General features: G+C 44.1%; 2 protein-coding genes across 8 annotated transcripts in view; one reads left to right on the plus strand and one right to left on the minus strand.

The window, feature by feature from the left end:
* The window catches only part of SKAP1 (src kinase associated phosphoprotein 1), a 333,813-nt gene that overhangs the window by 288,187 nt on the left and 19,126 nt on the right, over positions 1-26,500 (plus strand). For 6 of the 7 annotated variants that reach the window (XM_053362275.1, XM_053362273.1, XM_053362279.1 and 3 more), the window contains 2 exons: positions 14,003-14,108; positions 17,417-17,796. In XM_053362275.1, the coding sequence (XP_053218250.1) occupies positions 14,003-14,101 (99 nt within the window). In that variant the 3' untranslated portion in view covers positions 14,102-14,108; positions 17,417-17,796. Of the gene's footprint in view, positions 1-14,002; positions 14,109-17,416; positions 17,797-26,500 lie in introns of those variants that run through there. The other variant, XM_053362274.1, reaches the window with a different exon arrangement.
* SNX11 (sorting nexin 11) overlaps positions 7,242-26,500 on the minus strand; it is a 38,840-nt gene continuing 19,581 nt past the window's right edge. The window contains exon 8 of the mRNA XM_053362286.1: positions 7,242-8,710. Within this exon, the coding sequence (XP_053218261.1) occupies positions 8,689-8,710 (22 nt within the window). The 3' untranslated portion in view covers positions 7,242-8,688. The remainder of the gene's footprint in view (positions 8,711-26,500) is intronic.

Genomic DNA, 26,500 nt, shown 5'->3' on the forward strand with positions numbered 1-26,500 from the left:
CATCTAAATGGCATGCGCAGCAGCTCTAAGGTGACACACCAGCCAGCTGCTTTTGTACTTTAGTAACCCAGTCCATGGAAATATGGAATAGCAGGTGACTGTGGATGTTCTACTGGATCTGAGGTTGAAAAGTGGACAGTGTGCAAGCTCTGAGCCTCAGTGTAAAATGATGCAGGAGATCACACATGCATTACAGTGGTACCTTGGTTTAAGAACAGCTTAGTTTATGAACAACTTGGATTAAGAACGCTGCAAACCCAGAAGTAGGTGTTTTGGTTTGTGAACTTTGCCTTGGAATAAGAACATGTTTCACTTCCTGTTGAGTGTGTTCCATTTGTAAGTTGAATCCCCCGCTGCTATGGGAAAGCACGCCTTGGTTTAAGAATTGGTTCCAGACTTCGGGAATGGATTAAGTTCGTAAACCAAGGCACCACTGTACTGTGCTACTGGACGAATGCTGTTGTGTCCTAAACAATCAGCCTATGCATATCCAGTATAGCAGACCTCTGTGCTGGTTTGGCACATGGGCGCCTATGAGGCTTGTATTGGTCTGGTGGCTTACATGAGCAAGTTGCTCCAGTAGTGGCTGCCCTAGACAGCTATGGGGCCACGGACCTCCAAATCTCAGAATGACAAAGTGGATTTTCTTCATATACTTAATGGGACCTGCCAAATCAGTTCATCGTAGGCATCCCCACTGAAGCTCATAGGACAGACAGTTGCCCCATGGCCTGAAATTGGAAAGCTGATTAGAGCTGGACTCTTAGGGGATAATGTTTCCCTCTGTTTCAACCAGCTTTCTTTAAAAGCAACCTTACTCATGCCAGCTGCCTGATGTCTTTATTTGGGGTGTGTTTCCCCCCACCCCCTGCCTCTTTGCAAAGGGCACGAGCAAGAGTAAACCCTGGAAATTAGTATAAAATGAAATAAAAAAATCTCAAGTAACAAATGCCCTGTTACCCCTGCTTCCCCCCTCCCTCCACACACACACACCCTGGAACATCCCCCCTCCCTCCCTGGTGCACTTTCGATGAACCTGTGAAATTGTAGCAATGGCCCTTGAAGTGCAGTGGGGGGAATGATTTAGGAGAATATTAAAGGCAGTGTGGAGATTCAAAGGCGCCTCTCTCGGGGAGATGTGGAGAAATACGCAGCACAGATGGGCTGCACAGATTAAACATTTCCGTCACATTGTTTCCAAATTGTGTTGCGGTGCCTGAGGGTTGGCACTGCGGTCAGAGCGGTGCAGCGGAGTGGTAAGGAGCCGCCACGCTTTTATGGAATAAATATTAATATGGCAGCACCACGTGATTTTTGCGATCCCATTGGCTTGGGGTGATTGTGGAAGGGGGAGGAAGAGGGTGAGAAATGCTGTAACCAAGCTATTGTCTCTGAACTTGGATGCTTTTCTTTTCTTTTTTTTAATGGGGTGGGTGGAGGATAAATGGTATTAGGATTGTAAAGCACTTTGCAAACATAAGAAGAACTAATATGTAATCATGGAATTCTTTTAACTGGGAAGGACCAGAAGGTCATCAAGTCTGTCACTCTCCCAAAGCAAGGGGGGGTCTTATATCAGGAGCGCCCCAACCCCGCCAGCTTAGATATGGGGGTGCACACTGTCTTCAACATAATAAAAAACAGGGGGGCATCTAAGCTGGACACCCATTGTTGTTGTTTTTTAAATTCCCAAGGTAAGTAAAATAATACAAAGTGCTAGGACAAACCACCGATCCCAATCCAGCATACAAGTTTTTTTGAGTTGCACAAGGTTCTTCCTCCAAATAGAAGTTCAAGGAAAAGGAAAAAGGGCGGGGGAACCTCCTTGTTTTTAAATAATGCGCTTGTCTGCAGGAAACAAAGGCAAATATACTAGCACTTTTACACTTTGGTAGGGGAGCAGAATTCTCTTAATTCAAGCATCATTACAAAAACATGATTTTTTAAATTTTTTATTTTATTTGTTGATGCTGTTGGCTTTAAGGAATTTTGCGAAAAGCCGAACAAGTTGGTAAAAAAGTGGTAGATTTGACAAGTTGATACCAAACTTTTTTACCTTAAAGTTCATCAAGATTTAAGTCTTAAATTTTATTATGTTAAATTTCCCCCTCAACATTAGGATGCATTTCCTATGAAACACAATTCCTCTTACATTGGTGTATCTCACCTCTGAGATTACAACTAAGTGCCACAAGCCCCTATCAAAGGCATATTGAGGCATTAGGGTACCTGTATTTAGGTACCTAGGGACACGGGTGGCGTAAACGGTGTTTCCGTGCGCTGCTCTGGTTTGCCAGAAGCGGCTTAGTCATGCTGGCCACATGACCCGGAAGCTGTACCCCGGATCCCTCAGCTAGTAAAGCGAGATGAGCGCCGCAACCCCAGAGTCGTCCGCGACTCGACCTAATGGTCAGGGGCTTTTGATAACTTAAGAAAACAATCAAAGTCAGACATTATTGTGCACTCTTTCTCTTCCTTCCCATGAGCGAGTCCACCATCTTTTGATGCCTGATGTGGAAAATCTAACTGGCATGCCCTTGCACTCATAATAAAGAAGGGTATAACCCGTTGGGAAGCTGCCCTGTACATGCCTGATTGAAATGAATGGGAGCTGCCAAAACCAGGCATCTGAGGAAGGCTTACCTTATTACAAGACATCTCTGCTTCCAGTGTTCATCCCCAAATTGTCCTGCCTCCTCCTGGAAATTAACTGCACACTTTTTTTGCCTCTATCCCATGAAGTTCCTTGTGGGAGTTTTGCAGCGTTCTGATTACATTAATAGCAAAGAAGTAATATGGGATGGTTGTGCATGTTGTGTAGATTTAATAATTCATACTAATTGTGATTTATGGGAAGAAACGTTTGAATACGTAAAGAACCAGCCTAGGAGGAGGAGTGGTGAATGTAAACACATGGAAAGAAAGAAAGGCAGCAAACCAGAATGTGGCTAAAGGTGTGGGCAGAGGATTTATGAAAGGCAATTGAAGTATGCCACCTTTACCAAGAGAGAAAAGGCTATTCGCCTGAACTTTCGTATTTATTTATTTATTTATTTATTTATTTTAATTTTGCATTTTCTATTTTACATATACAAGCAAAATAAGAAGATAAACATGAAATCCCCTTTGACTTCCCTCCCTGCCCCATTGTCGATCTTAATATTATGATTTCCGCCTCTGCATCTCTTTTATAAATCCTCTATCATTCCATAGTTCAGATTTTTACCACAAGTTTTCTGTCATTCCTACCAAAGTGTGTAATTGTTTACAATCGTTTTTCAAGTAGATTGTAGACTTTCCCCATCCTTTATTAAAGTCCGCCTCTTCCTGGTTTCTAATTCTTCCTGTAAGTTTTGCCATCTCGGCATAGTTCATCAGTTTTATCTGCCACTTCCTTGGTCAGAGTTGTACCATCTTTCCATTTCTGGGCTAACAGACTCCAGGCAGCTGTGGCCACATACATGAATAGTTTCATCTGGTCCTTCGGAATCTCTGGACCTATAATACCTAAGAGAAAAGCTTCTGGTTTCTTAGGAAAAGTTATTTTCAACATTTTTTTCCCCAATTCATTACATATCATTTCCCAGAAGTCTTTTATCATCTTACATGACCACTACATGTGATACAAAGTTTTTCTTAGAAAACCCTTCTTTTTGTTCAACTTAAACACTTCATTAAGCTGGTGATATTGCAACCAGTGGTGGAGGAAGGGGGTGCGGTCGTCCCAGGTGTCATCACTGAGAGGGGTGGTGACAAAATGAGTTGTTGTTTTTTTAAAGGGCTCACAAAACTTTTTAGGAGTTGCGTGATGGCTTAGGCGCCTGCTGGTTCTGCGCTGCCTGAAATGGCAACATGGGACTTGCGTCTGCCTACTGCCTCTCCCTCAGCTACCCTACAGCTGAGGGGGAGGCAGCAGAGAGGCTCCAAGTGTTGGAGAGGCTCACCCCGCCCCCATGGGCAGATCACCCCACCCCATTGGCACAGATCGCCCCGCCCCCATCAGTGCGGATTGCGCCGCCCCCCAGCTTCAGGACACTCCCCCCGCACCAGGCACCCCGAGCGGCTAGCTACACCACTGATTGCAACCAATCAGTTACTAATTCTCTTACATCTTTGAACCTCCTTAATTTTAAATCTTGATCTACTTCTGTTAATAATTCTTTATGTTTCCCAATCATTTCTCATATTCCTTTTTTTCACCAAGTGAGGAGAGCCACCATGGTGTTTTGTGTTCCAATAAATTTTTATATTTGTCCCATACTTCATACACCGGTTTCCTTATAACGTGATTCAGAAAAGCTTTATGTCATGCCACAAATAGGCATGCCAGCCAAATCTGTTATCATGTCTTTCAAGATCTAATATGGAACCGTTTTCCAGCGATATCCATTCCTTTAACCAGCAAAGACAAGAGCCTCAAAATATAATCTCAGATCTGGTAAGGAGAATCCACCTCTTTCCTTGGCATCTGTCAGTAATTTATCCTTTATTCTTGTTTCTTCCCCTGCCAGATAAATCTAGTAATAGCTTTCTGCCATTCTTTAAAGCATCTTGTATTGCTGATCACTGAGCTTTCTTATTAATTTGTTGCTTATTTATTTAATAAATTTATATCCCATGCCTTCAGCTACTGAGGTTCCCAGAGTAGCAAGGTGTTTTTAATATTGTACACCGCCCTTGGATTTTTGATAAAGGGTGGTATATAAATTGTAGTAGTAGTAGTAGTAATAATACTGTTGTGACTTATGTCTACCATTCAGGTTATGACTTAGCTGTTGGTATCCATCAGTCCCAAGAGACAATGGAGTATTCCTCCAGGGGTGAACTTGCTGTGTTGGTAGCACTGAAGTGAGCTCCCTGGGGTGCAAGCCTGGGCAGTTTGTCTGGTAGTCCTGAGCTGCCAAGATGACAAGACCCTCCTCTCAGCCTTGCTGATGTGGTCCAAAGGAAAGCATAGCAATATGTTTGGCACCAGGTTGGCTGCAGGAGTTGCCAGAAGGAGTCATACAAAGTGCCACCCAACTGTCTTAGGGACTCCACTCTGGATTCGTGTAGGGTTTACTCCTTAGCCTTTTCTTCTCCCGAAGATGTCCTGCAAGGCAACAAAGTTTTAGGATCAGAGTTTTCCTTCTCCTAGATGGGCTACCTTCCCAGATTGACAAGGTCCATCTGCCCCTTACTTCCCTCTACAGCATGTGCAGAAGCCACCTTCTTGACTGTTGGACCCACTATTGGTCTTATCCACTCAATTCCCCAGAGCCTGGCTTTGCATGCAGGGAAAGTCCCTAACCACCAAGGGTTTGAGTCCCTTCAGCTACCCTCACCTGGTTTAGCTGGCTAGTCAAAGCCATTCTCTGGCTCTGTCACATGCTGACAGCTTCTAGGAGCCACAGGTGGGAGCTGAGTGCAGGTAGGGGCCAAAGGTGGATAAATTACCCCAGAAGGAGCACAACATGTCCCCCACCAGAAGCAGTACCCTCCCCTAACACTCCATACATCCCTGTTATGACATTAATGTTATGACTAGATATAACATTAAAGGTATGAATCATTGGGGGAATCTATGTGCCACTGAATTGTTTTTGTATCCATAGGAAAAGGTATGATCAGTGACACTTGTGCCTGCCAACTGTCTAATCACAACTCTGATGTGAAGTGCCCATATTGAACTAAGCACTCTCCACATACGTCCAGTGTTAGTTTATAGAACGTGTTTTGTCCGCCAGCACTTCACAACTGGTCTTCAGCACTCAGAAGTTAAAACAACTGAATTCACTCTGAGATACAGGTGTTTGTGAGAAATAATCACATATAGTCAGAAATTAAGCACTCGTTCAAGCACCAATTAGAACAGGAATGCATCACCCATACAGCTGTTCAGAGGGAGGAACTTCAGACAATTCCACACAAGATGCAAATAACACATTCCTGGTCCATGGAATCAGGTAATGCCAGAAAACCAATCATGTCCCTCTACCTCCTTTAAAGCTCTCAGAGCTGTTGCATATCCATATTGTAGTCTGTCAGGCACACTGGTCTGAAGGGAAAACACACTCCAGCAGAGCAGAGCCTTTAAGAGGTGTGACCTAGGAAAAGTCCCAAGGAACAGATAGAAAAGTCTGGAGGGTCTCATTAGGTCCCTTGGATTCCCAGTCTTCATTTGTCTGTGCTTATTGTTGAGAGGTTTCTTCTAATGTTTAACTGAAATCTACCATCTGTAATGTAAGCCCATTAGAATTAGTCCTGCACACTGGGGCAGCGGAAAATAAGTACCCTGTTCTATAAGAGAGCCCTTCCGAGATTTGAAGTTTACTCTCATATCTGCCTTCAGTCTTCTCTTCACCTGGCTAATCACACCCAGTTCCCTCAACCTTTCATTGTACAACTTTTGCCCTCTTCTGAACCTATTCAAGTTTGTCTGCATCCTTTTTAAAAGTGTGGTGCCAATGGAAAACTGGGCTGAAACTAACAAAAGGAAATTCAATATAGACAAATTTTTAAAAAATCAAATGCACAAGGATAGTATGGGGGACATCTGGCTTGGCAGCATACAAAAAGGATTTCAGGATCTGGTCATTGACCATAATAATAAAGATTTGATTAGATCTCAGAATTATAATCAATCACAAGCTGAACATGGATCAGCAGTGTGAAGCTGCCAAAAAAAAAAAAAGATAATACAATTTTAGGCTGCATTAGTAGCACCATAGTTTCCAAGTCTTTTAAAAAAATCATTTTATCCTGCACTGGTCAGACCTTATCTGCAGTACTGTGACCAGTTATTCTGTAAAGGTGATTACTAGCCCCAATGGCTATGTTCTGCCTTCACAGTCAGAGGCAGCAATGCTTCTGAATATCAGTTGCTGGAAACCACAGGAAGGAATAGTGTGCTTGTGCTCAGATCCTTGTGGTACCATGCTCAAAAACATGACCCAGGTTGATGAGAAACCATTGATGAACATGCTCGATTTTTCCTGCTCTGGATCCACCTGATGGGATTATTGTATACCCTGCATTTAACCAGTTTGCTAACCAAATATCATGGGGAACTTTATCAAATGCTATGCTGAAATAAAGATAAATTATGTCCACTACATTCCCACAATCTACTAAGCTTATAACCCAATTAAAATCACTTATCACTACATTGTTACACAGATGATTATAAACTGACTCCTTTTTCCTCTGTTCTAGTGTGTTCCAAGGTATCAAAGTCAGACTGGCCACTCTGTAATTTCTCTCTCCCTCCCGCACCCCATCTCCACACTGTGAGGTTCCACACTCTTCTCCTCTTGGGAGTAGACAAAAGCAACTCCTTCCCTAGTTGCAGGAGTTCCTGATATGCTGGAGGAAATGGAAGGAAAGTACAAGCTCCTATGAAGAGATGGGGCCCCTTCCTGACCCCGATATCTAGGATTAAGAAGGCTAGACTTCCATGGCAGAGGCCACGTCATGACTTTCTGCCTGACCATGAGGCAACGTAGGCTGTCATCTCAGAAAATAGGTTTTGGGCACTAAAGAGACAGAGAGGTCTCATTCATAGAGCACTACCTACAGGGAAGTTTCTCTATGCAAGCCCCTTTGAAATGACGGGGGGCGGGGCAGGAGCTGCACATGAGCACAGGAGAAACGTCTTGAGCTGTCACTGCAGCTTCCTGGGGGACATTCAGACCCTAGCACCTCTCTTTCATTCTCAAAAAACTAGCCACTGTGCTCAGGTTTCTTCCTTTCCAGTGTTAAGCCCTAAATTTTGTTCTGAGCCAGCTTTCAGCCCTGGGCCAGTTTTTGAGATAAACAGATGTCTGCAGCGACCCAATATAAAACCCTCCCATGTCAAGCGACCCTCCAATAATGCGTGACACAGCTCACCTATGAATTAGAGGCCTCCATTTTACTAACAATAATGTATGATGCTCCGGCACTAATAATGGGGCCAAGCAATCATATACCGATAAGCCTGTGATTGATTTTGGCTTTTCTCCTCGGGCATCCATCATCCCGCCATTGATCTTCTGTGAGCGACTGGGGCTGATTAACTACATCGCCAAAGTAGGATCGGGGTTGTTTACGAGGCGCTTGGACTGTAACTAGAGCTAAGTTGGGGTTGAGGAGTAAATATTGCTAGATCAGCGTTGGCAAGGTGGGGTGTGGAGCCAGCCTTTTGTTTTAGAACAGGTAATGTCTCACTATAGAGAAAAGAGTTTGCCTCCAAACCCCGAGGCTTAGTCAGGAGCCAGAATCTGTTTTCCGTGCCAAGCAGGGCCAGCCCATGACATTTTGGCACCTGAGGCAGACCCCAAAATAGCACCCCTTTCCCACTAGGGAAGAAGGGACGAGGGAAGATCTACATCAGGAACAAAGGTATGAGGGGGAGATCAACATTGGGATCTGCTGCCCCAGTGGGCCGTCACTGCACCTTGCATCATGTGTGGGCCGGCCCTGGTGCCAGGGCTCTGCTCTGGAGAAAACTAAGTACATGAAAAAAAGAGTGCCTCTGAGCATGTGTAGTGATTCTTTCCATTCATAGTGAGGGCAGAGCTGTACATGATGAGAAATACGGGGCTACCAGCAAAAGCAGAAGTTCTGTATTGAGTTCTCCCTGCTCTATAACGTGTAGTAAAATGTAGCCAATTTCTTGATGTCGTGCTGCGTGTTTCCTCGTCATTGCTTCACATAAAATTCCTCACATCATGGAAGGATTTGCCACATCCTGGAAGGCAGGATATAAATAATTGCAATAAATCAATAGAGATAAATCACTGGTTGTCAGTGCCAAGGAAAAATGCAACATGATGATGGTATCAGAACATGCTGTTAGTTTTACTACAAGTTATGGAGGAGGAAGGGGAGAACTCAAAACCAGACTACTGTTTTGGATAGCAACCCCATGTCTCTCATAACATGTAGTTACTGTATACTTTTAGTAACCACATGATATCCAATGCATACACTTCTGGGACCGAAGGAAGGAATTCCTCTGAGTGTTTATTCCAGAAACCTCTTGCGTCTAAAAATGAACCAACCTCTTTGGTGATTGACTAGGAATTCAGCCCAGCCTTCCTCCTCCCTGTCAATCTTATCTGTGGCCATATTGTAGTTTGCTGTTCCCGTCAACAGCTTAGTTCAGAGTTCTGCAAATTGTCTCACTTATTCCACTGTCAGTGCTGTTGGCAGCTCATGCAAGTGGGATGAATTTTGCAAGAGCTTAGCGCTAAATCCCAGTGCAACCATAATTAGGAGAATATAGATTCACATTTTTGGAAATAAATTGTAGCAAGGAGAACTTGCTTGAACACACACACACACACACACACACACACACACACACACACACACTGAGTCAAATTCATTTTTGCTCTTAATTATTTGCAAATGACAGCCTGTTTCAGTGTTGCCTCGCAGACAGGCAGCCTGCAGGAAATGCTTACTTACAGAGATGCTGCACATGTAATGCACATGAGATCCTGAACAGTAATATTTAAAAATACTCACTAAATGCACTTCACCCATCATGAGTAGCAGTTGTGAAAGCTGCTGCCAGAATCAGAAGCATGCTCCTGCTATTTGTGGTTAGGGATAATATGCATTTGGTAAGGATCTTTTAAACATCACTCTTCCTGCATAAAGCATTTGCGACACATAAAGGGGCTTCTCCTTGTCTGCATGTGGGGTATATATAATATCTAAAACTAGCTTTTAACAAGCAGCAGGTCTTACCTTGGTTTAGCTCAGCAGGTGAACATGTCATGTGCATGCAGAAAGTAACAAATTTGTTCCAAGGCATAGGCATCTCCAGTTACAAAACCTCACAGAGTAGGACTGGGAAGGACCTTTGCTAGAGAGCTGTCACTAGTCAGAGTACATTGCACTGGGCTTAATAGACCAAAGGTCTGATTTAGTATAAAGCACATTTATTATATTCCTATGACCACTGAGTAACTGCAACCAGCCGCTGCATCTGGGCTTACCGAGAAAGAACTCAGTGGGTGATAACTTCCCATTAGATTTGCACCCCAGTAATATACATGCACACATATTTTATACAGAAAGCGAAAGAGCGCTGCAGCCCGGAGGCTGTTTCTGCCTTGCCCCTCAAAGACGTATCAGTGGTCATCTTGGGTAGTTGCTGAGCTGTCATGCAGAACGCTCTACAAATAGGGAAACAGTGGGGATGGGGGCAGATGGAAATTAAAAGCGAGCGGCTCTGTAGCAGGGGTCTTCATTCTCTTTTCCGGCTTACGAGAGCTGCCTGCTGTTTCCTCCCAGTCTTACTCCCCCTACCCCCTGCCGCTACCTGCTTGCTAAGGCATTTTCTTGTGGCACGGTAGAGAGAGTCCAGACATCGAGACAGGAGGCATGCAAAGGACACCCGTGACGCTGTCGAAAAGCAGTAAAGCAGCCGCAGGAGAAGGCTGAGAGTAGCCAAGAAATGTCCCCCTTGTTGCTTGTCGGCATCCTATTTTGGTTTATATGTCCTTTCCCATAGGTTTCGATATTGTTTTCCCATTAGTTGGTGTACATCAGCAACATAAATTCTTCTATGTCTGTGCATGTGCAATCCCTCCACGGACCCCCATGCCCAGGAAAGATTGATCCGCATGCAGCTGTTTCAGCTTTGCTGCTGACAAGAAATTTGGGAGCCAAGGGATGGGGAGAGAAATTTTGCATTTCATTTTTACTTCCTTTGCATATTTTTGCTTCATCTTTTTTAATCGGCAGGGATGCCACCCCTGCGCTAAGCTTATGTTCTGTTCTTGAGATCCTTTTACACATCTTAGATAACACACACACCTCTTTCAGTTCATGCAGTCAGCGCAGGTGAGGTGAAATCCTGTGATCCCATTCCCTAGGCCACAGTTCAGACTTCAAGCCAAGAACACTACAGATTTTCCTAATTTTTCATACTACACGCCTCCAGTTGATTTCACTACTCAGCACACCAATTTTAGGCAGTCTTTCAATGTACCTGTCTTTCATAGGAGTACCAGTACTCCTATGAATCATGGGGTGCAGGACCCCTGAAGGACATAAATTTTTAGCCAGGATATCCTTTTACCCTGGGCCCAGAAGTGGGGCTGGGAATGAACTCTATATATTCCCCAAAATCCACTATCATTTTTGAAACTGAACTCTGCTTGGGATGCTGACCTCAAAGTTGCAGTGCTTAGACATGTTATAGTGCTGAAACATTCCTGCAAAATAATAATAATAAAGCCCTTATTAATGCTGGATTGCTGTAGGACAAACTCGGCATTCTTGCTGCCCTTGTTGGCATGAGTCAGGGGTGTCCCCTGCTAACTCTAAGCTACAGGGCACAGGTCCTGGAGCACACTCTCCATGGGGAGCCAGCTACCACAAAAGGAGGCTTAAGAGCCTGGACTCAGGATTGCTGGTGTGGCATGGGGAGCCTCTCTTGAACTGAGCCACCTCAGACAGCTACCTCCTCTGTCCTCATGGTCAAGTCTGCTCTGGATCAATGGATGTGTGCAGGTCCAGAGGGTCTAGCTGCTAGCACTCACTGAAATTTGTTTCAACATTTTCTGCTGAAGAAGTCATCCTCTCCATCACCCCATACAAAAAAATTCCCCCTCGCTAAGCAAAGCCCAAACCTCCGGCATCAGCAGCTTATGGAGGGAAGCTGGCAAATTAGCACCTCCAGACGCAAGGCAGGGTTCACCTCGGGCCGGGGCTCTGCCAGTGCAACTTCCTCCATTTTAATAGTTTAATAAAAATTAGCATAATTAACGAACATCTGTATGATCCAGAGCGGTGCAATTTGGCACTCGGAAACGAGAGCTTAAACATTATTGCTGGGAGTTTAATGTTGTTTTAATTCTTTTTGGCACAGCACAGGGAAATAAAGCGCCCGGCGCCGATGGTTCTCGGCTTGTGCTCATTTGCATTCCATTCTTCCTTTTTTGATTATGAACAATCGCTGGCTCCCCAGCAATCCATCAAAGCCGAAATTGTTTTAAAATACCTCACAGTGCTCAGGCCAAGGCAGTGCTTGGAAGAAGGTGGGTCCGGTCTCAGTCTTCGCCTTTTACATCCATCTGGCACAGTCTCCCTTTCTCTGTTTTTTCCTGGTGCCTTGGGCTTGTTCACACACACATCTACATCACTTCATTACTCTGCACTTGGCTATTTTAGCAGAATGTGTGAACTGACTCTGGGCTGAAAAGCATTGTGCGTGAACTGACATCAGGTGATATGAAAGATGTTTGTGGTGATTAATCTATAATGGCTCATTCGCCATGCATGTCGCCATTAGATGCTGCGTAGTCAACAAGTGATTAACATACTTGTGTGAAACAACCCATAGCCTTTATACTGAATGCTGCGACACTTGTCTGGAAACCCTTCAGCTTGCAGCGTCTTGCTCCAAATGTGTCCATGAGAGAGGTTATTCTAGAGAAGAAAGCACTCTGAATGTGCTCAGAGGAACTCTTCTTTACTATTACTTCACATATCCCTGCAGCTATTTAAGGAGCAAAATGTAGGACATTCTGCCTCACCTAGTGTCCAGTGGGCCAACAGCTGCCAGAATCATGTTTTCCACCTCTAAGGGAAGGGCAAAGACTGCATGGCCCCACTCACTGGCCAGAGAGCTAACAGTCCCGGGTTCTCCACAGCCAAAACAGAACTTGCAGTTCTTCATGGTGCTGCAGCAAAAGGCTCTGTATGGACAAGTTTGCACAATCAACAGGGTTAAGTGGTAGATATTTTTCTGAACTCTTCCACTTCAAGCTGCAGGCGGAAGGATACAGTTTGAAGAATATGCAAAAACAAACACAACCCTTTCCCATTAGAAAACTGGTGCATCAGGCAGAAGCCTAGTCCAAACCTTTATATGTACAGAGAATCTTATCGATGAACATTAATACTGTATTCTTAAGTGTTATGGTAGGTTAAAAGTAGTTTTATTTGGTGCAGCATTTGTGAAGGGAGAAATACAAAGTATTTGGGACTCTTGCTTTAATGCTGCTTTATTCCAACAGGTTTATTTTATATGTTAGACCCTTGACAGTTGTATTTTTATTGTTTTAATGCAATTGATTATATCCTGTCTTTCTACAGTGTCCAAGGCAGCTAACCAAAAATTACATCAAATTAAAAGTAAAAAATTTTTTAATGAGAAATAATAATTCATATTGCTATTTCAAATGCATGTACAGAAGTATAGTGTCCCAATCAAGGAATGGAATAGTCCTGCTGTTTTCAGACCACACCTGGAATACTGCGCCCAGTTGTGGGCACCACAATTTAAGAAAGATATTAACAAGCTACAATATGTGCAGAGGAAGGCAGCCAAGATTATCAGGGGTCTGGAAACCAAGCCTTATGAGGAAGGGTTGAGGGAATTGGTTATGTCTAACCTGGTAAAGAGGAAACCAGATCACCCTCTTCCAACTCTACAGTTCTGTGGTTCTATGCTCGTTGGACACAATCCATTAACCCTTTAACTTTTCTATCAACACCAAGTGGCACCTAATGCTGAGTGTGTTGCAATTTATCCCGCCACTACCCAGAATGATGGGCACGTGTATGTTTTACAATGACAATCAGTGCAGTCTTGCTGTAACCTTTCAGGCTGCTTGTGTGTGTGGCTCCCATGTTGGATTAGATGGGCCATTGAGCTGATCCAGGAGGCCCTTATGTTCTTACAAGTTCTGTGACAGTGTGGTGTAGTGGTTAAGAGTGGTGGACTCGTAATCTGGTGAACCGGGTTCGCTTCCCCACTCCTTCACATGCAGCTGCTAGGTGACTTTGGGCTAGTCACACTTCACTGAAGTCTCTCAGCCCCACTCACCTCACAGAGTGTTTGTTGTGGGGGAGGAAGGGAAAGGAGATTGTTGGCAGCTTTGAGACTCCTTAGGGTAGTGATAAAGTGGGGTATCAAATCCAAACTCGTCTTCTGTGACAGATGCAGGAGTCTAAGCCCATGACATCAAGGCCCTTCATCCAGCTATTTCACTTAATGCTGTTCTTACTTCAATTCCAGGAGTACAATATGTATGGCTGGTGGGTTGGAGAGCTGAACAGCATGGTGGGGATTGTGCCAAAGGAATATCTTATGCCCGCCTACGATGTGGAAAGATGAATGGCAGGTAAGACAAGGCTGAGTTCGTGTCGTTGGGCAAGGATTGTAGCGGATCTCCTTCAGGTTTAATCACCTGCCATGGGACAGTTCTCCTTTACAGTCTCCATATGATGCTCTTGAATAGTTTCTACTCACTTCAGTGGGGCTGATGCACTAGAACAGGCATGGCCAAACCTGGCCCTCCAGATGTTTTTTGGGACTACAGTTCCCATCATCCCTGACCACTGGTCCTGTTAGCTAGGGATCATGGGAGTTGTAGTCCCAAAATATCTGGAGGGCCAGGTTTGCCTATGCCTGCACTAGAACTTGTCAGAGAACTGTTCTCAGATACGTCTGTCTCTCAGAACCAAGCTACACATAATAATAAATGTGTGGCATGTGTTTTTAAAAAGCAGCTAAGCCCCCATCCTCGATTAATTTGAATCGGGGCCTCAGCACAGGCTGAGGAGTGGATTAACCCTTTCCACTGCAGTGCAGTTCCAATTGAAATCCTTCCTGCCTCACAAACTACTATTTGTTCCGAAAAGAAAAATGCTGTTGCCCCCCCCAATATCTATCACTCCTGCCATAGTACTGAGATTAGGGGAACCAGCAGCTGCTATTTAAAGACACTGACAAATTCAAATATGCACTTAGCATGTAGTTTGGCCCTCACTCTGTTGCTCTTAATGGCACCTGAAATTCATCACCTGAAGTGGCTGCCTTACTTTTCTCATGGCAAGTCAAAAACTTTGAAGGAACCTTCCTGTTGCATTCCTCAGCTGCTTGCCAAACCCATTACTGTTTCATCGGCTGATAAGTCTTCCCTCAGAGGTGCCTTGGAGTTAACTGAACTGCACTTAAGATAAATGAAACACATAGTGTGATTTTAATCAACCACCAGGAGGTGGTGCTGTTACTTGTGTTGAAGGGAATGCACCAGCTGGGGGAAAAAGGTGAAAGAAGGGATGCTCCAAAATGGTGGACAGTTGGCAAAGAGAAAATGGAGGGAAGCTCAGCAATTGCTCATTTGTATTCTATAACTTATCTGGTTCTGAAGATCCCTACAGATCGAGTCATTGATGAGAGGCAGAGGTATTATATGGCTTATTTTCAACTATAGAGAGAAAGCAATTTGACTTCCCTTTGCAAATAATTGTTTTGTCTAGGCAGAGATGAACTGTTGGGTAATTAACTGAGAATCAGCCACCTTTCTGTCTGCCTGATGAAAACTATTGAGCAACTCCAAAAGATAGCATATTCTCACAGCCATATAAGCTGGCCCAGTATAATTGTCATTAATATATAAACTACTTTCTATCTGTGTTAAACCTTGGTAATGACTCAGGTCTTATCTGCTGTTGACTAATGGGAAAGTGGCTCTGTGAACCACTGGTTTGTCTTGGGACAGTTGTTTTTAGGATGGGACAACAAGGATGATCATGCAGTTGTTGGTTGTTGAGGGTTACCCCTGTCTGGCAGTGCTGCCCACTGATCTGGAACCACAGCCCCCGATACCAGATAGCAAATGAAAGAAATCTCAACCATGCTCAAGAGACACTCCTGTCTCTATTATATGTGACATATTCCAGGTCTCTGAACCCTGGCAAAAACAAATTCTGAGGCTGTGTTATGGTGAGATGTGGCTTAAATTGAACAGTGAGTGGGGAGATCCATATCCTTTCATTATTGTGGGTGATATTCTCCAGCCCAAGAGCAGGCTGGGTATCTGAAACATTAACAGAGAGTTTGTTAAAAAGGCAGTGCACGCAATGTTTCTTGATTGTCTTTTTACATAAGCCTGGATTAAACCTGGAGGAATATTGTCTCTGGCTCCATCTTCTGGCCTCTCCTTTCTGCCGGAGCAAGCCAGGAAGTCTCCACATTAGGAGAAAGCATTAAGATTCATTAGGTGAATTTTGAGTTAACAGTGAAGTGGAATTCAGTAAGGTCATACCGTGTTGGCAGGGAGCACATTTATACAAGGCAGGGCTAGGGGAGGAATAGCTGGTTAGACAAAGGTGCTAAAAAGATGTAGGAGTCAAGGTAGAAGAACAAACTATATCAAAATACAGTTTTAAATTTTACTGAATTAGTGACCAATCTGTAGCGTGGGTGCCACAAGTGGCACAGGCAGTGAAGTCTCATTGGCCTGACTGTAGCATGGAGTCAGGTCTGATTTCCTGCCTGCTCCCCACACTTAGAGGCAAGGCCACCTCAAGGCATGTGAATGGGGTGCAGTGTATGCTGCAGTGGAATTATGAAATACTTTGGACTTTGCTTGGGTGCCCTAGTCCAATAAATTGGCCACCACTGTTTAATTAACTGCAAGGCTAGCTCCATGTTTGCTTGGACCAGGGTACCAGATTTGCTCAAGCAAAAGCCCACTACTCTGTCACAAGCTGGATCAATTACTTTCTAACACATGTTAATTTCAACCGATTCACGAGGTGTCTAATACACAGTTTAGGAAGTTAACTTTAATTGGTCTCTCGCACATGTTAATTAAAGGATTGGAAGTGCCTAGTACACAGCTCAAATGCACACATGGATCTGTCTTAAATGTGCATGAGTCTGGCTGTTTCCTGTTTTTAATACTGCAAGCCTTAAACTCTAGCACCTTCAAACCTGTAACACTTTCCTCTGATATCCAGAGTCCTGAGATTACAGCAAGCAGGTGAGCAGGCTTTGTGCCAGATCCACTCAGGTCACTTGCACACTCCTTAATTTACCCTCCCTGCTGGTTTCCCAACAGCCAAGAGTGGTGAGTTGGAAATTATGCCAGGTCTGGGACTAAGCTACATAGGCCCTTTAAACGTTTATGAGCCCTGGGCAAACTGCTCAGCATTCCTTGTGCTGGTGCCTTGTGGCAAGCGATTGCCTGTATTCACTGTTGGTTTTTCATATCCAGAAGGAAATTGGAGGCTTTCTTCGTATAACTTGAAATTTCCAAGCAGGGCTTATTTTGTGAACCAAGAGCAGAGGGGCATCCAGCACCCTAAGGCTGGATGTAGTGGGTTAGTTGCCTAGAGTGAAAACCCATTTTTGAAGTTTGTGTTTCAGACATACATAACAACAAGTCCAGGACCTTTTGTGTGGAGATTGAGTGATTTACAATGAGCACAACAGTCGCCAGACATCACAAACGGAGGGGTCCACATCAAGACTGATGAAATATTGTCAATTTTTAAAAAAATGGAGTGGGAGGGTCTTGCGGAGCAACAAAAAACCTGGGCTGAATGTGGGCTGTGGGTTGGCCACCTTATTGATCATTCTATTTTCATAGTTTTTCCTCCCAAATGACCATCTTCACGTTTATTTTATGTTCCCTCCTAGATAACCTGGGTCTCATCTCTTCCCGTCCCTTGCATTGTTGACGCAACAGAAACACTTCCTAGAACCCCTCTTTGCTATTCCTAAGAAAAATATGTGCACATGAGATGTCCTCAACCCACATTAAATCTGCTGCAGAAGCACAGTCTCCTCTCCTGTTGTTCCTTCAGCCTTTTCCATTCTGAGATAGAGTTCTTCACACTCTAGAGACTTTTGCTCTAGTACTTTCCCCGCACTTGGCACATGCTCTTGTTCTGCAGAAGGTGGCCAGACATTCCACATACATGATGGTGGGGGCAGTACTTGCTTTTGCAGAACACTCAATGGGGAAATATGTTGACAATATTTCGGAATAAATACTTCTGTCATTTGCTGATTAGAAAGTGTTTATTGTGCTGAAGTTTCTCTCTCTCTCTCTCTCTCTCTCTCTCTCTCTCTCTCTGTGTGTGTGTGTGTGTGTGTTTATCAGCTAGTCAAGTTTTATTGCTTTAGCCAAAGGCCAAAACATGCAGTACAGAATACAGTATAATTAGAATAAAACTCCCAAATCCCAGATAAAAGTTATGAGGGAGGCAGAAGAGATTCCATTTAGAACAGAGTAATTTGGATTTTATTCATGCTTAAAATATTAAGTATGCTTATAATAAATATACGCTACTTACATTAAGAGAAACATAAAGATTGAAAGACAACTGGGTAAAAAAGAAATAAATGTTTCATTTTTGTTGCTATTCATTTATTGCAGCATCAGAGGTGGGAATGTGTTTTAATAAGAAATCTGGCAGACACACACACACATACACATACACAGAGTCCTACAGAACAGGCCTGTATATTCCAGCTGAACACACCTCACAGCCTTGTCAGCAAGCTGCTTGACTGACCTGTTTTCTTCAAGTCCCAGGCAGGCAGCAAAGACAAAAGGTTTATTGAGTCCTGTTTGGCTGTCATACATGGCTGCTAGCTGTCTACCTGGATAGGTCACAAGTTGGACAGGCTAGCTACAAATATAGCAATACTATATAAAGGGAAAAAATCTATCTGATTTACAACTCATGGATAGGTATTTAGACCAAACTCCTAGCCCCCATCTTGTTCAGGATCTAGCTTTTTGCTCCAAAATCTGATGAAACCCAAAACTGATCAGCTTCAGCTTTAATAATGCAATGTAAAATGCCACTGCAGGCGGTTCCTATTTTCTAGAGTGATAAGTGTTGAACTTCAGACTTGAACTCAGATGTGCATGGGAGCCCCTTGCCTATGGATGGAGAGTGTCTTGCAGATGCTTAGTGGAAAAGGAGAATTCTTTGTGCTGCTTTGCATGCTGAAGGTTCCAGGGTCAATTCCTGGCATCCCTCGGTAGGGCTGGGAGACACCTCAATCTGAAACCCTTGAGAGCTGCTGGCTCAGAATAAATGTTGCAACTAACACATCCAGGACAAGTGCATGGAAGGTTGCCTGCCTACACCTGGATCTCTGGGATAAAGGTGGCAGAGCCCTCACTATCTGACACAATGGATCTAGTTGTGTGAGTTTTATTAAACTACACCTCCAGGGTGTGACATAGCTGAGCTATGAGACTGCAAACCATCTGCCACACCGTGATGCCAGCCAGTGGAAAGCTGTTTCTCTTCATATTTCAGGTGTAGAGGTCATTGAAGCCACAAGATGGCGGTAGTTAACTGCTCACCTGGTACATCTAAATTCCCAGTGGTAGCAAACCTGGAGTTCTTCCCCTCCCACACTCCCCAGGGATGACATGGGAAAAGATAGCGTTTTTAGTCTTTCATGTTGACAAATCCAATGGACGTGCTTCGTGGATGAAAACCTATGCTGCGACCTGCACACAGCTTACTTAAAATCCACTGAAATAAATAAGATTCTCAGTAGGCCAACTGTGTGCAAAATTGCAGCCTTACATTTGGTTTCAAAATGGCTCAACTGAAACTAACTGGGGAAGAGGAACACCTTAAGCAAATTCCCCTAACTTGAATTTGCATGTAGGACTTTGCAAATGATTTTGTTTCAACATTCGCTGTTACTGAATTTCACTTGGCTTTTGTGGGCTGAGGAAGAAACAAGGAGAGCAATCTAGTCCCATTTGATCACGGCCAACACACATAGGGCTAAAAGGAGCTTGGATTCCTTTTCACCTGTATCATTGTCTGAACAAGAGTGGACATGTGTGGAAGTAACATGGCACAAAATAGGTGTGCTGAGTGCACTTCCCACATTCCCATTCAGTCCTCCAATTCTGTCTGGGTAACTTGCTAGTAGCATAAGGGAAAGGGAGATAGGGATATGAGATGCACACACAGAGCTACCATTCATCAGATTGCCTTGGTATAAATCTGGCAAGCTTCACATTTCTGCCAGAATCTACCAATGGGACGTGAGGTTTAAGATTTTAAAATAATCCTTCTAAGTCATATTTGAAAGCAAAATTGCAAGTTTTCAGAAATTCTGACATTTTACCAAATTTCAGTTTTAGAAAGTGCAGAATGCAATTCTTTGAGTAATGTGAACTAGACTACCTACATGTCAGTGTGGTGTAGTGGTTAGTGTGTTGCTCTAGGACCTGGGAGGTCTGGGTTCAAATCCCCACTCAGCCATGGAGCTCACCGGGTATCCTTGGTCCAGTCCTAGCCTAGCCTACCTCACAGGGTTGTTGTGAGGATAAAATGAGGTGGAGGAAAGCTGTACACCACCTTGAGCTCCTTGGAGGAAAGATGGGATATTAAATGAATGAATGAATGAATGAATATCTACTAGAAATCTTATATAAAGTAACTTCTTCATGCCATCATCCTTTCTAGTGTTTATGTTTAAGTCTCAGGATTCTAGCTGTAGGATGTGTGGGGCTGAAATTACCAAAATGGGGGAAAGAACTTCTATCCTACTAACTAGGACCCCAGTGGTTATGGTTTCCTACCCAATACTCTTTGCACATTTGGAGGCAGAAATGAGATGCTGTCCACAGGATGATGGAACGGTGAGTGATGTAGATTGAAGTTCCATGTTCACAGATTTATTTATTTATTTATTGCATTTATATCCCACCTTTCTCCTGATAGTATACCATTGATTACAACTTGCTTTGGACAAACAAGTGGTGCATTTTGCCATCATGTCCCATTTAATTTCCCTGAGACATCTACTTGTCCACTTTGCAGACAGAATGCTAGATTACGTGGGCCCTTGGCTGGGCTACATGTTGTTATTACAGCATGGTCTTCTTGACAAGTGTTTGGTAGAGAAACTGGAGGAAACAGGAACTCTCCAGGGTGCTGAAACATGCATAAAGTAACCCACTATCCTGTTCATGAAAACAGATTCCTCTTCTTACCCAGACTTTAAAGTCTCTTCATATGATGTGCAATAACATCCACATCAAAGATGGCATGTATACTGCAACATATGAAATTTAATGTACGTTTATTTCACATAAACACAAGCACTCTCTTGGCAATGCTTTAGATTATTTGCATCAAGCAGGGGGACTAAATGGCTTATAAGATCTTAGCCAACGTAGCCTGGGAAATTTACTTTGGAAAGATACTGATAATTCTCTTTTAGAGCCTTACGATCTCCCAGAACTACATTTCCCAGAGTTCCTTGAGAGAGGGAAATCGTAACAATTGATTTAAATTGAAATATAGTCAAGCTTTTAGAGGGTTTCCATAACATGGATACAGATTGGGCATTAAGAATGGGAACATTCAGAAACAAGAATGTGCAGAATGTTCAACCTATTTGAACATTACATCTTCTGAACTCAGGCTAGCTACATTGTGAATGCAACTATTTCAGACAGCAATTAGAGAGAGAGAATAAGTAACAATGAACAAAAATTCATTAACAAATTTCCTTTTTTTCAGTATTTCAATAAAGGGTTATGAGTGATTCAATATAAAAGGTCAATTGTTTCCCATTTCATCTATTTTGTTATGTACTGAATTCATTTTTAGAGTCCAAGCAGATGTTTAGTGTTTATGTTTAATACTCCAGTAAACATTGGACTGTGCCAAGACGCGTTCTGATTTGCTGTTATCCTTAGCTTTACTGTGGTAATAAGCTGTGTCCACAACTCCACATTTACAAAAAAAGTTATTTCAAACTTGAGTAACTGTTACAGCTTCAACATATTCTGGAAACTGGAGTTTTGTGAAATAACTGAGAGGCATTATAAAAATTCAAGAACACATACCAGCCAGGCAATGACACTCAAGGAGGGTATGAAGTAGGGCTGAAACAGGGTGTAGCTTGGGGACAGGAGTTTTGGCTTGGAGGGTGTTCCTGAGAACCAGATAGAGAGGTCCCCCATCCCTTCTACATACACCTGACAGCAAACACTGATGTAGTCAGAACAGCAGAATTTGGAGGCAGCAATGCTTTGGCATCCCAGTTTCTGGAAACCACAGGAGAGACAAATGCTCTTGTGCTCAAATCCAGCTTGTGGGGTTTCCCACAGGAATCTGGTTGGCTAGACCAGATGGGCCATTGGCCTGATCCAGCAAGCTCTTCCTATGTTCTTATCTACACACTCGGAGAAACCCAAAGGATGGCAGAAGCACACACCATCTTTAGGATGTTGACTGACCACTGTTGGAGGAGGAATGGAATGAAGTATCCTTGACAAGGGCATGGCTGGTTGGAATCCTGAGCTTTGGCATGTCCCACTTGTACTTTTAATTATCAGATCCTGTGGCAAAAAGCAAGTCAGGGGGGAGGCTGTCTTCTTCAGCATACTCAGTGTGTGAGCTTCCCTAAGGCATCTGGCTGCCTGTTATTTGAAGGCGGTGCTAGGCTTGATGGTCCTTGTGGTCTGACATTTTAAGATAACAATTCAGTTCTTACTTTGGTGCAGGACATAAACAGACACAATCCTGCTGACAAGGATGGTCCAGTTGCAGGAAGAAAGGAATTTACCTCTCATTAGGAAATATTTGCCTACAGTTTCTGTAAGTCCAACTTTGCTGCCACAGAGACCACTTGGGCATGGAGAGAGATGAGAGAGGCACCTGGCGGGGTTATTAGCAAACTTGGAGTTCATCCTTCTGCAGGGACTGGTTCATAATTACAGTCATTTTCTAGCTGTGCGATGAGTGTTTCATCAGGGCCTGCCTGGCTCTATCTCTCCAACCCTCATCAGTCACTAGAAGGGCTCTTTAAAGAGACAGCAGCTCCACCACCAGCAGCCCTCTCCCTCTCCATTTCTTTCTGAACAGCTGTGCTTTAATTGGGAAGACATATTTGAACCTCTCAACTCACAGGAGGCAGGGATCGCTGCCTACCGCAAATTGTTTGCTCTTCTCCACAACTGTGTTGCCCAGCAGAGGAAAAATAAAGGGCACAATTCACCGAGAAGTTCTCCTGCAAAATCTCTATTGAAATAAATGGGAGCACATCTGCTTCATTTCAGTGTGGATTGTGTCCAGTCTGATCTTATTGTAAATCAGCTCCCAGTATTCCATCTCACCCTCCCAACATGCTGTCATATTCTAGCATGACCAAGACTCAGAACACAGGGCTGCCTTTATTCTCTGTGGTTCCCATTGAGGTCTGCGGCCTCAGCAGTGGCTAAGGCGGGGAATTGGCAAAATGACTGGCATCCGTCTCCTCCCTCTGCCCATCAAGGCTTACTAGCTCTCAACAATATTTAGCATGCACACAGCACTTTTGTGTCCACATGAATCAGCCTTGTTAGGTAGGTTAGTACTATTAATCCCCATAGTTCAGGTGTGGGGAGCTGAGAGTGTGTTTCCACAGAGTTTATTGCTGCAGTGAAATTTAAACTAAGGTCTTCCTACTTTGCAACTCAAGTCTCTAAGGCACTTTGCTACAGTAGCTCCTAGTGATAATGTGAATAGGGGAGGACAGATAATAAGCCAGGAGCTTTTTGGACAGAAGCTGTTAGTTTTCCACCTTGTTAAAAATAAAAATTAAATTAAAAATCTACTACATAGGAAATCTTTATAGTGAGGGTAACTAACCTTTTTGGCATGGGTCACATTTACACTTGGCCAGCGCAGATCAGCTGAGAAGGGTAGTCACCCCCTCTCCCTCATGAAATGGCTGATATGATTATGTAGGCACTGTGCCCTGCACAACATTGTTTCTGCTTATTTTTGTTTCCCTTTTTGTCACTGCTCCTAAACTTGGTTGGTTCTTAGAGAGTGAAATGATTTTTTTTCCCATGAGGCCAGATCACACACCCCAAACTGGGGATTAGCCACCCCTGCTCTATAGATCCACTGACTTGAGCAGTTCTGCCTCCCACCATCCAAAGGAATTGTAAGAATCTTTTCTTAAAACTTTCCTATCATCTCATGGGAACAGATCATGTCCTGCACCCAGTCACCCGACTCTAGAGAAGGCCGTGTGCCTAGTGCCTGGGCTACTTCACACTTCGGGCACAAGCTTGGCATATATGGGCACAGTGAAGGCTGGACCATAAGGGCAAGCAGAGCACTGCTCCACTAATCTCCAGTCTATCATTAGCCAGCCCCCACCTGCCTGCCTTCTTACTAAGAAACAGAATAGATACACTTGTCACTCACTTTGGCTCCGCCTGCCTCTGATCTCCCTTGTCTTCTGCCCTGCCAGCCCCCATTACATGGACATCTCAAAGAGCTGAGCCGGGGAGTTCTGTATGCCTTATCCCTTTGCAATGTGGGGTCTGCTGTTCTTCATGCATAGATTTTATCCTCTGCACCAAAGCTATGGTGTGAGCTTCGGCAAAGCCCAGATCCCTGCTCTGTAATATAAGACTCATGTTGACCTTGCTCACAAAAATCCTAAAAGAACAGCAATACCGTATAGTTTACAAAGTACTTTGCATGTGGAATGGCACCATGCAGGAGTGCCAACTTGAATAAAATATTGTGTAGGCCCAGGTAAGCCCTGCCCCACATAATTACATGATGCAGTGCATGCGCACGCGCACACACCCAATTGAGTGGGGATGCCTATCAACTTTATGGGGGCCCAGCCCCCTCAAATGTTTTATTGTGGGGTCTGAAGCCCCTACAGCCCCCGAGTTGGCTCCTATGGCACCATATAAAATGATTAGCTATGCCAAACTGGCAAGCTGACTCCAATGTGGCTCTCTTCTCATCTCAGTAACACAACTTCACGTCTATAGAGTGTTTCAAGGGCCTCACGTGATCCTTGCAACACCCTAGTAGGATTGGTCACTGCTGTTAGTCCGATAATGCAGAGGGTTGCCCATAGCTAGTTAATGAACTTTGAAATCATAAATGTGAATTTCTCATTTTGGAAGTAGGCGTCTCTTGGTGTTTCCACAGCATTGTAGCAATTAGCAAGGCGCTGTGGCTCAAATGAGTAAAGGCAGCCAGCTCCCTCCTGCACATTTGTAAGATAAGCCTCTGGAAGCAGGTCACAGGAGATAAATCCCAGTAAGGTCTGAATCCTTCATCTCCCTTTTAGGAACCAAGCCCTGGGCCCAAGGAGGTCCCCATCTATCTACAGCTAGTATCCCAAGCAGTAAAACCAAGGTAGCACTTCTTTTTTGTTGTTGTTGTTTTAAAAAGGGTGGGCTAAGGCTCAAATTAATGTTGTAGTAGATAACCCTTGGGGTCCCTTCCAACTCTACAGTTCCATGTTTCTATGTTCATTGGCCTGGAAGCCTTCCCTTCTAATACCAAGATTAGAAGGAGCAGACTGTAGGTTCTTGGTTGTGAAGAAAAGGCGCTTGAAGCATGTGCAGAGTGGCATTCATCTTCATTATTAATTTGTATCATGGATGGCAAATGTAGTGCTATCCAACTGATGCTAAACTCTAACTTCCATCTGCCCCAGCCAGCATGGCTAATGGTCAGAAACAATGGGAGTTATAGTTCAACATCTGGAGGGCTGTGTGTTGGCTATCCCTGACTCATATGTTGCAGGGTCAAGATTCCTATTCAAAACTGTCTCAAATAAAGCTCTGCTTCAAGGTCATCTTGAACTTCCCCTTTATATTAGAATATCCGACCCAAATCGCAGTGACTTGATGGGGAGGGGGTAATAGTAGCAGGAGTCCCCTGCATATTCTAATTCACATGCTTGTGCGGCTGCATATCCAGTGCTGAAAGGACGATCTGCAGTCAGCCCAGTTCAAATAGAGCCTGGTGTTTTTTCTTGCCGTTTTTACTTTTGGCAAGAGGTGGCGCGTGGAGAATAGGGGTGCAGGATTCGTGTCCAGGCCTTGATAGAAAGAAGCATCTCTCCCGCGTCTCAGATGGCTGCCCACATCTCGATCCGCAGCTGCCGCCCCGCAACCCTGAGCTTAATGAGCCTGCAGTAGGCACAGCACTCAACCTCTCTCCCCCCCCCCTTTTTTTTCCTTTCCCCCTAATCACCACCCTGAAATTCCAGGCTGCTGGCAGGCACAGCAAAAATTACTTTCTCCATTTAAAAAAAAAAAAAGGGCAGGCGCCTGCCAAGAGAAACTCGGAATGGAGCAGAAGGCAGGGAGACTTGGGGAGCCTTAATGATGCTCCGCCAGAAATCCTGCCGGCAGCAAGGAAAGAAAGAAAAGAAACAAGCCAAGAGAGATGTTTGCAACTCCAAGCCTTGACCTGGCTAACAGCTTGCAGCTCCAAGGGTGTTAATCCCCACTCCCCAATCTCTCAGCAGAGGAAATAGCAAGAGTTTGGAGGAGCCAGAAAGCAAGAGACAACCCTGCAACAAAACAGAGGGAGGCACTCTCCTCTGGGGGCAAATTTTGGGGCTCCCGTTAAAGGTGGAAGGTAGGGCAGTCTGGCCAGCAACTTCTCCAGTGCAAACCCCACTGAATTGAGAGAGAATAGCTTTGAGTATGTGCAGGATATATTTTTTGCCTCCCTAAATCTCCAAGCAGCATGGTTGGATTTGGAATAAGCCCACGTTGAAAGTGCGATAGACACAATCTGCGCTGAAGTTATCCAGGGAGCCTTGAGAAGGAGAAGGAAAAGCCAGCACTTGAGCTAAGATCTCGTTAAGAATCAAGGAACCTCCAGGCCAAGTTAGTCCCTTACAGGAACTAAATGGATCTCTGCACAGCAGGGAAGCTAAACCAGCTTTAACCTAAAAATAAAGCCTGCA

This window comes from Podarcis raffonei, chromosome 13 (genome assembly GCF_027172205.1).
Source record: "Podarcis raffonei isolate rPodRaf1 chromosome 13, rPodRaf1.pri, whole genome shotgun sequence".
Taxonomy (NCBI): Eukaryota; Metazoa; Chordata; class Lepidosauria; order Squamata; family Lacertidae; genus Podarcis; species Podarcis raffonei.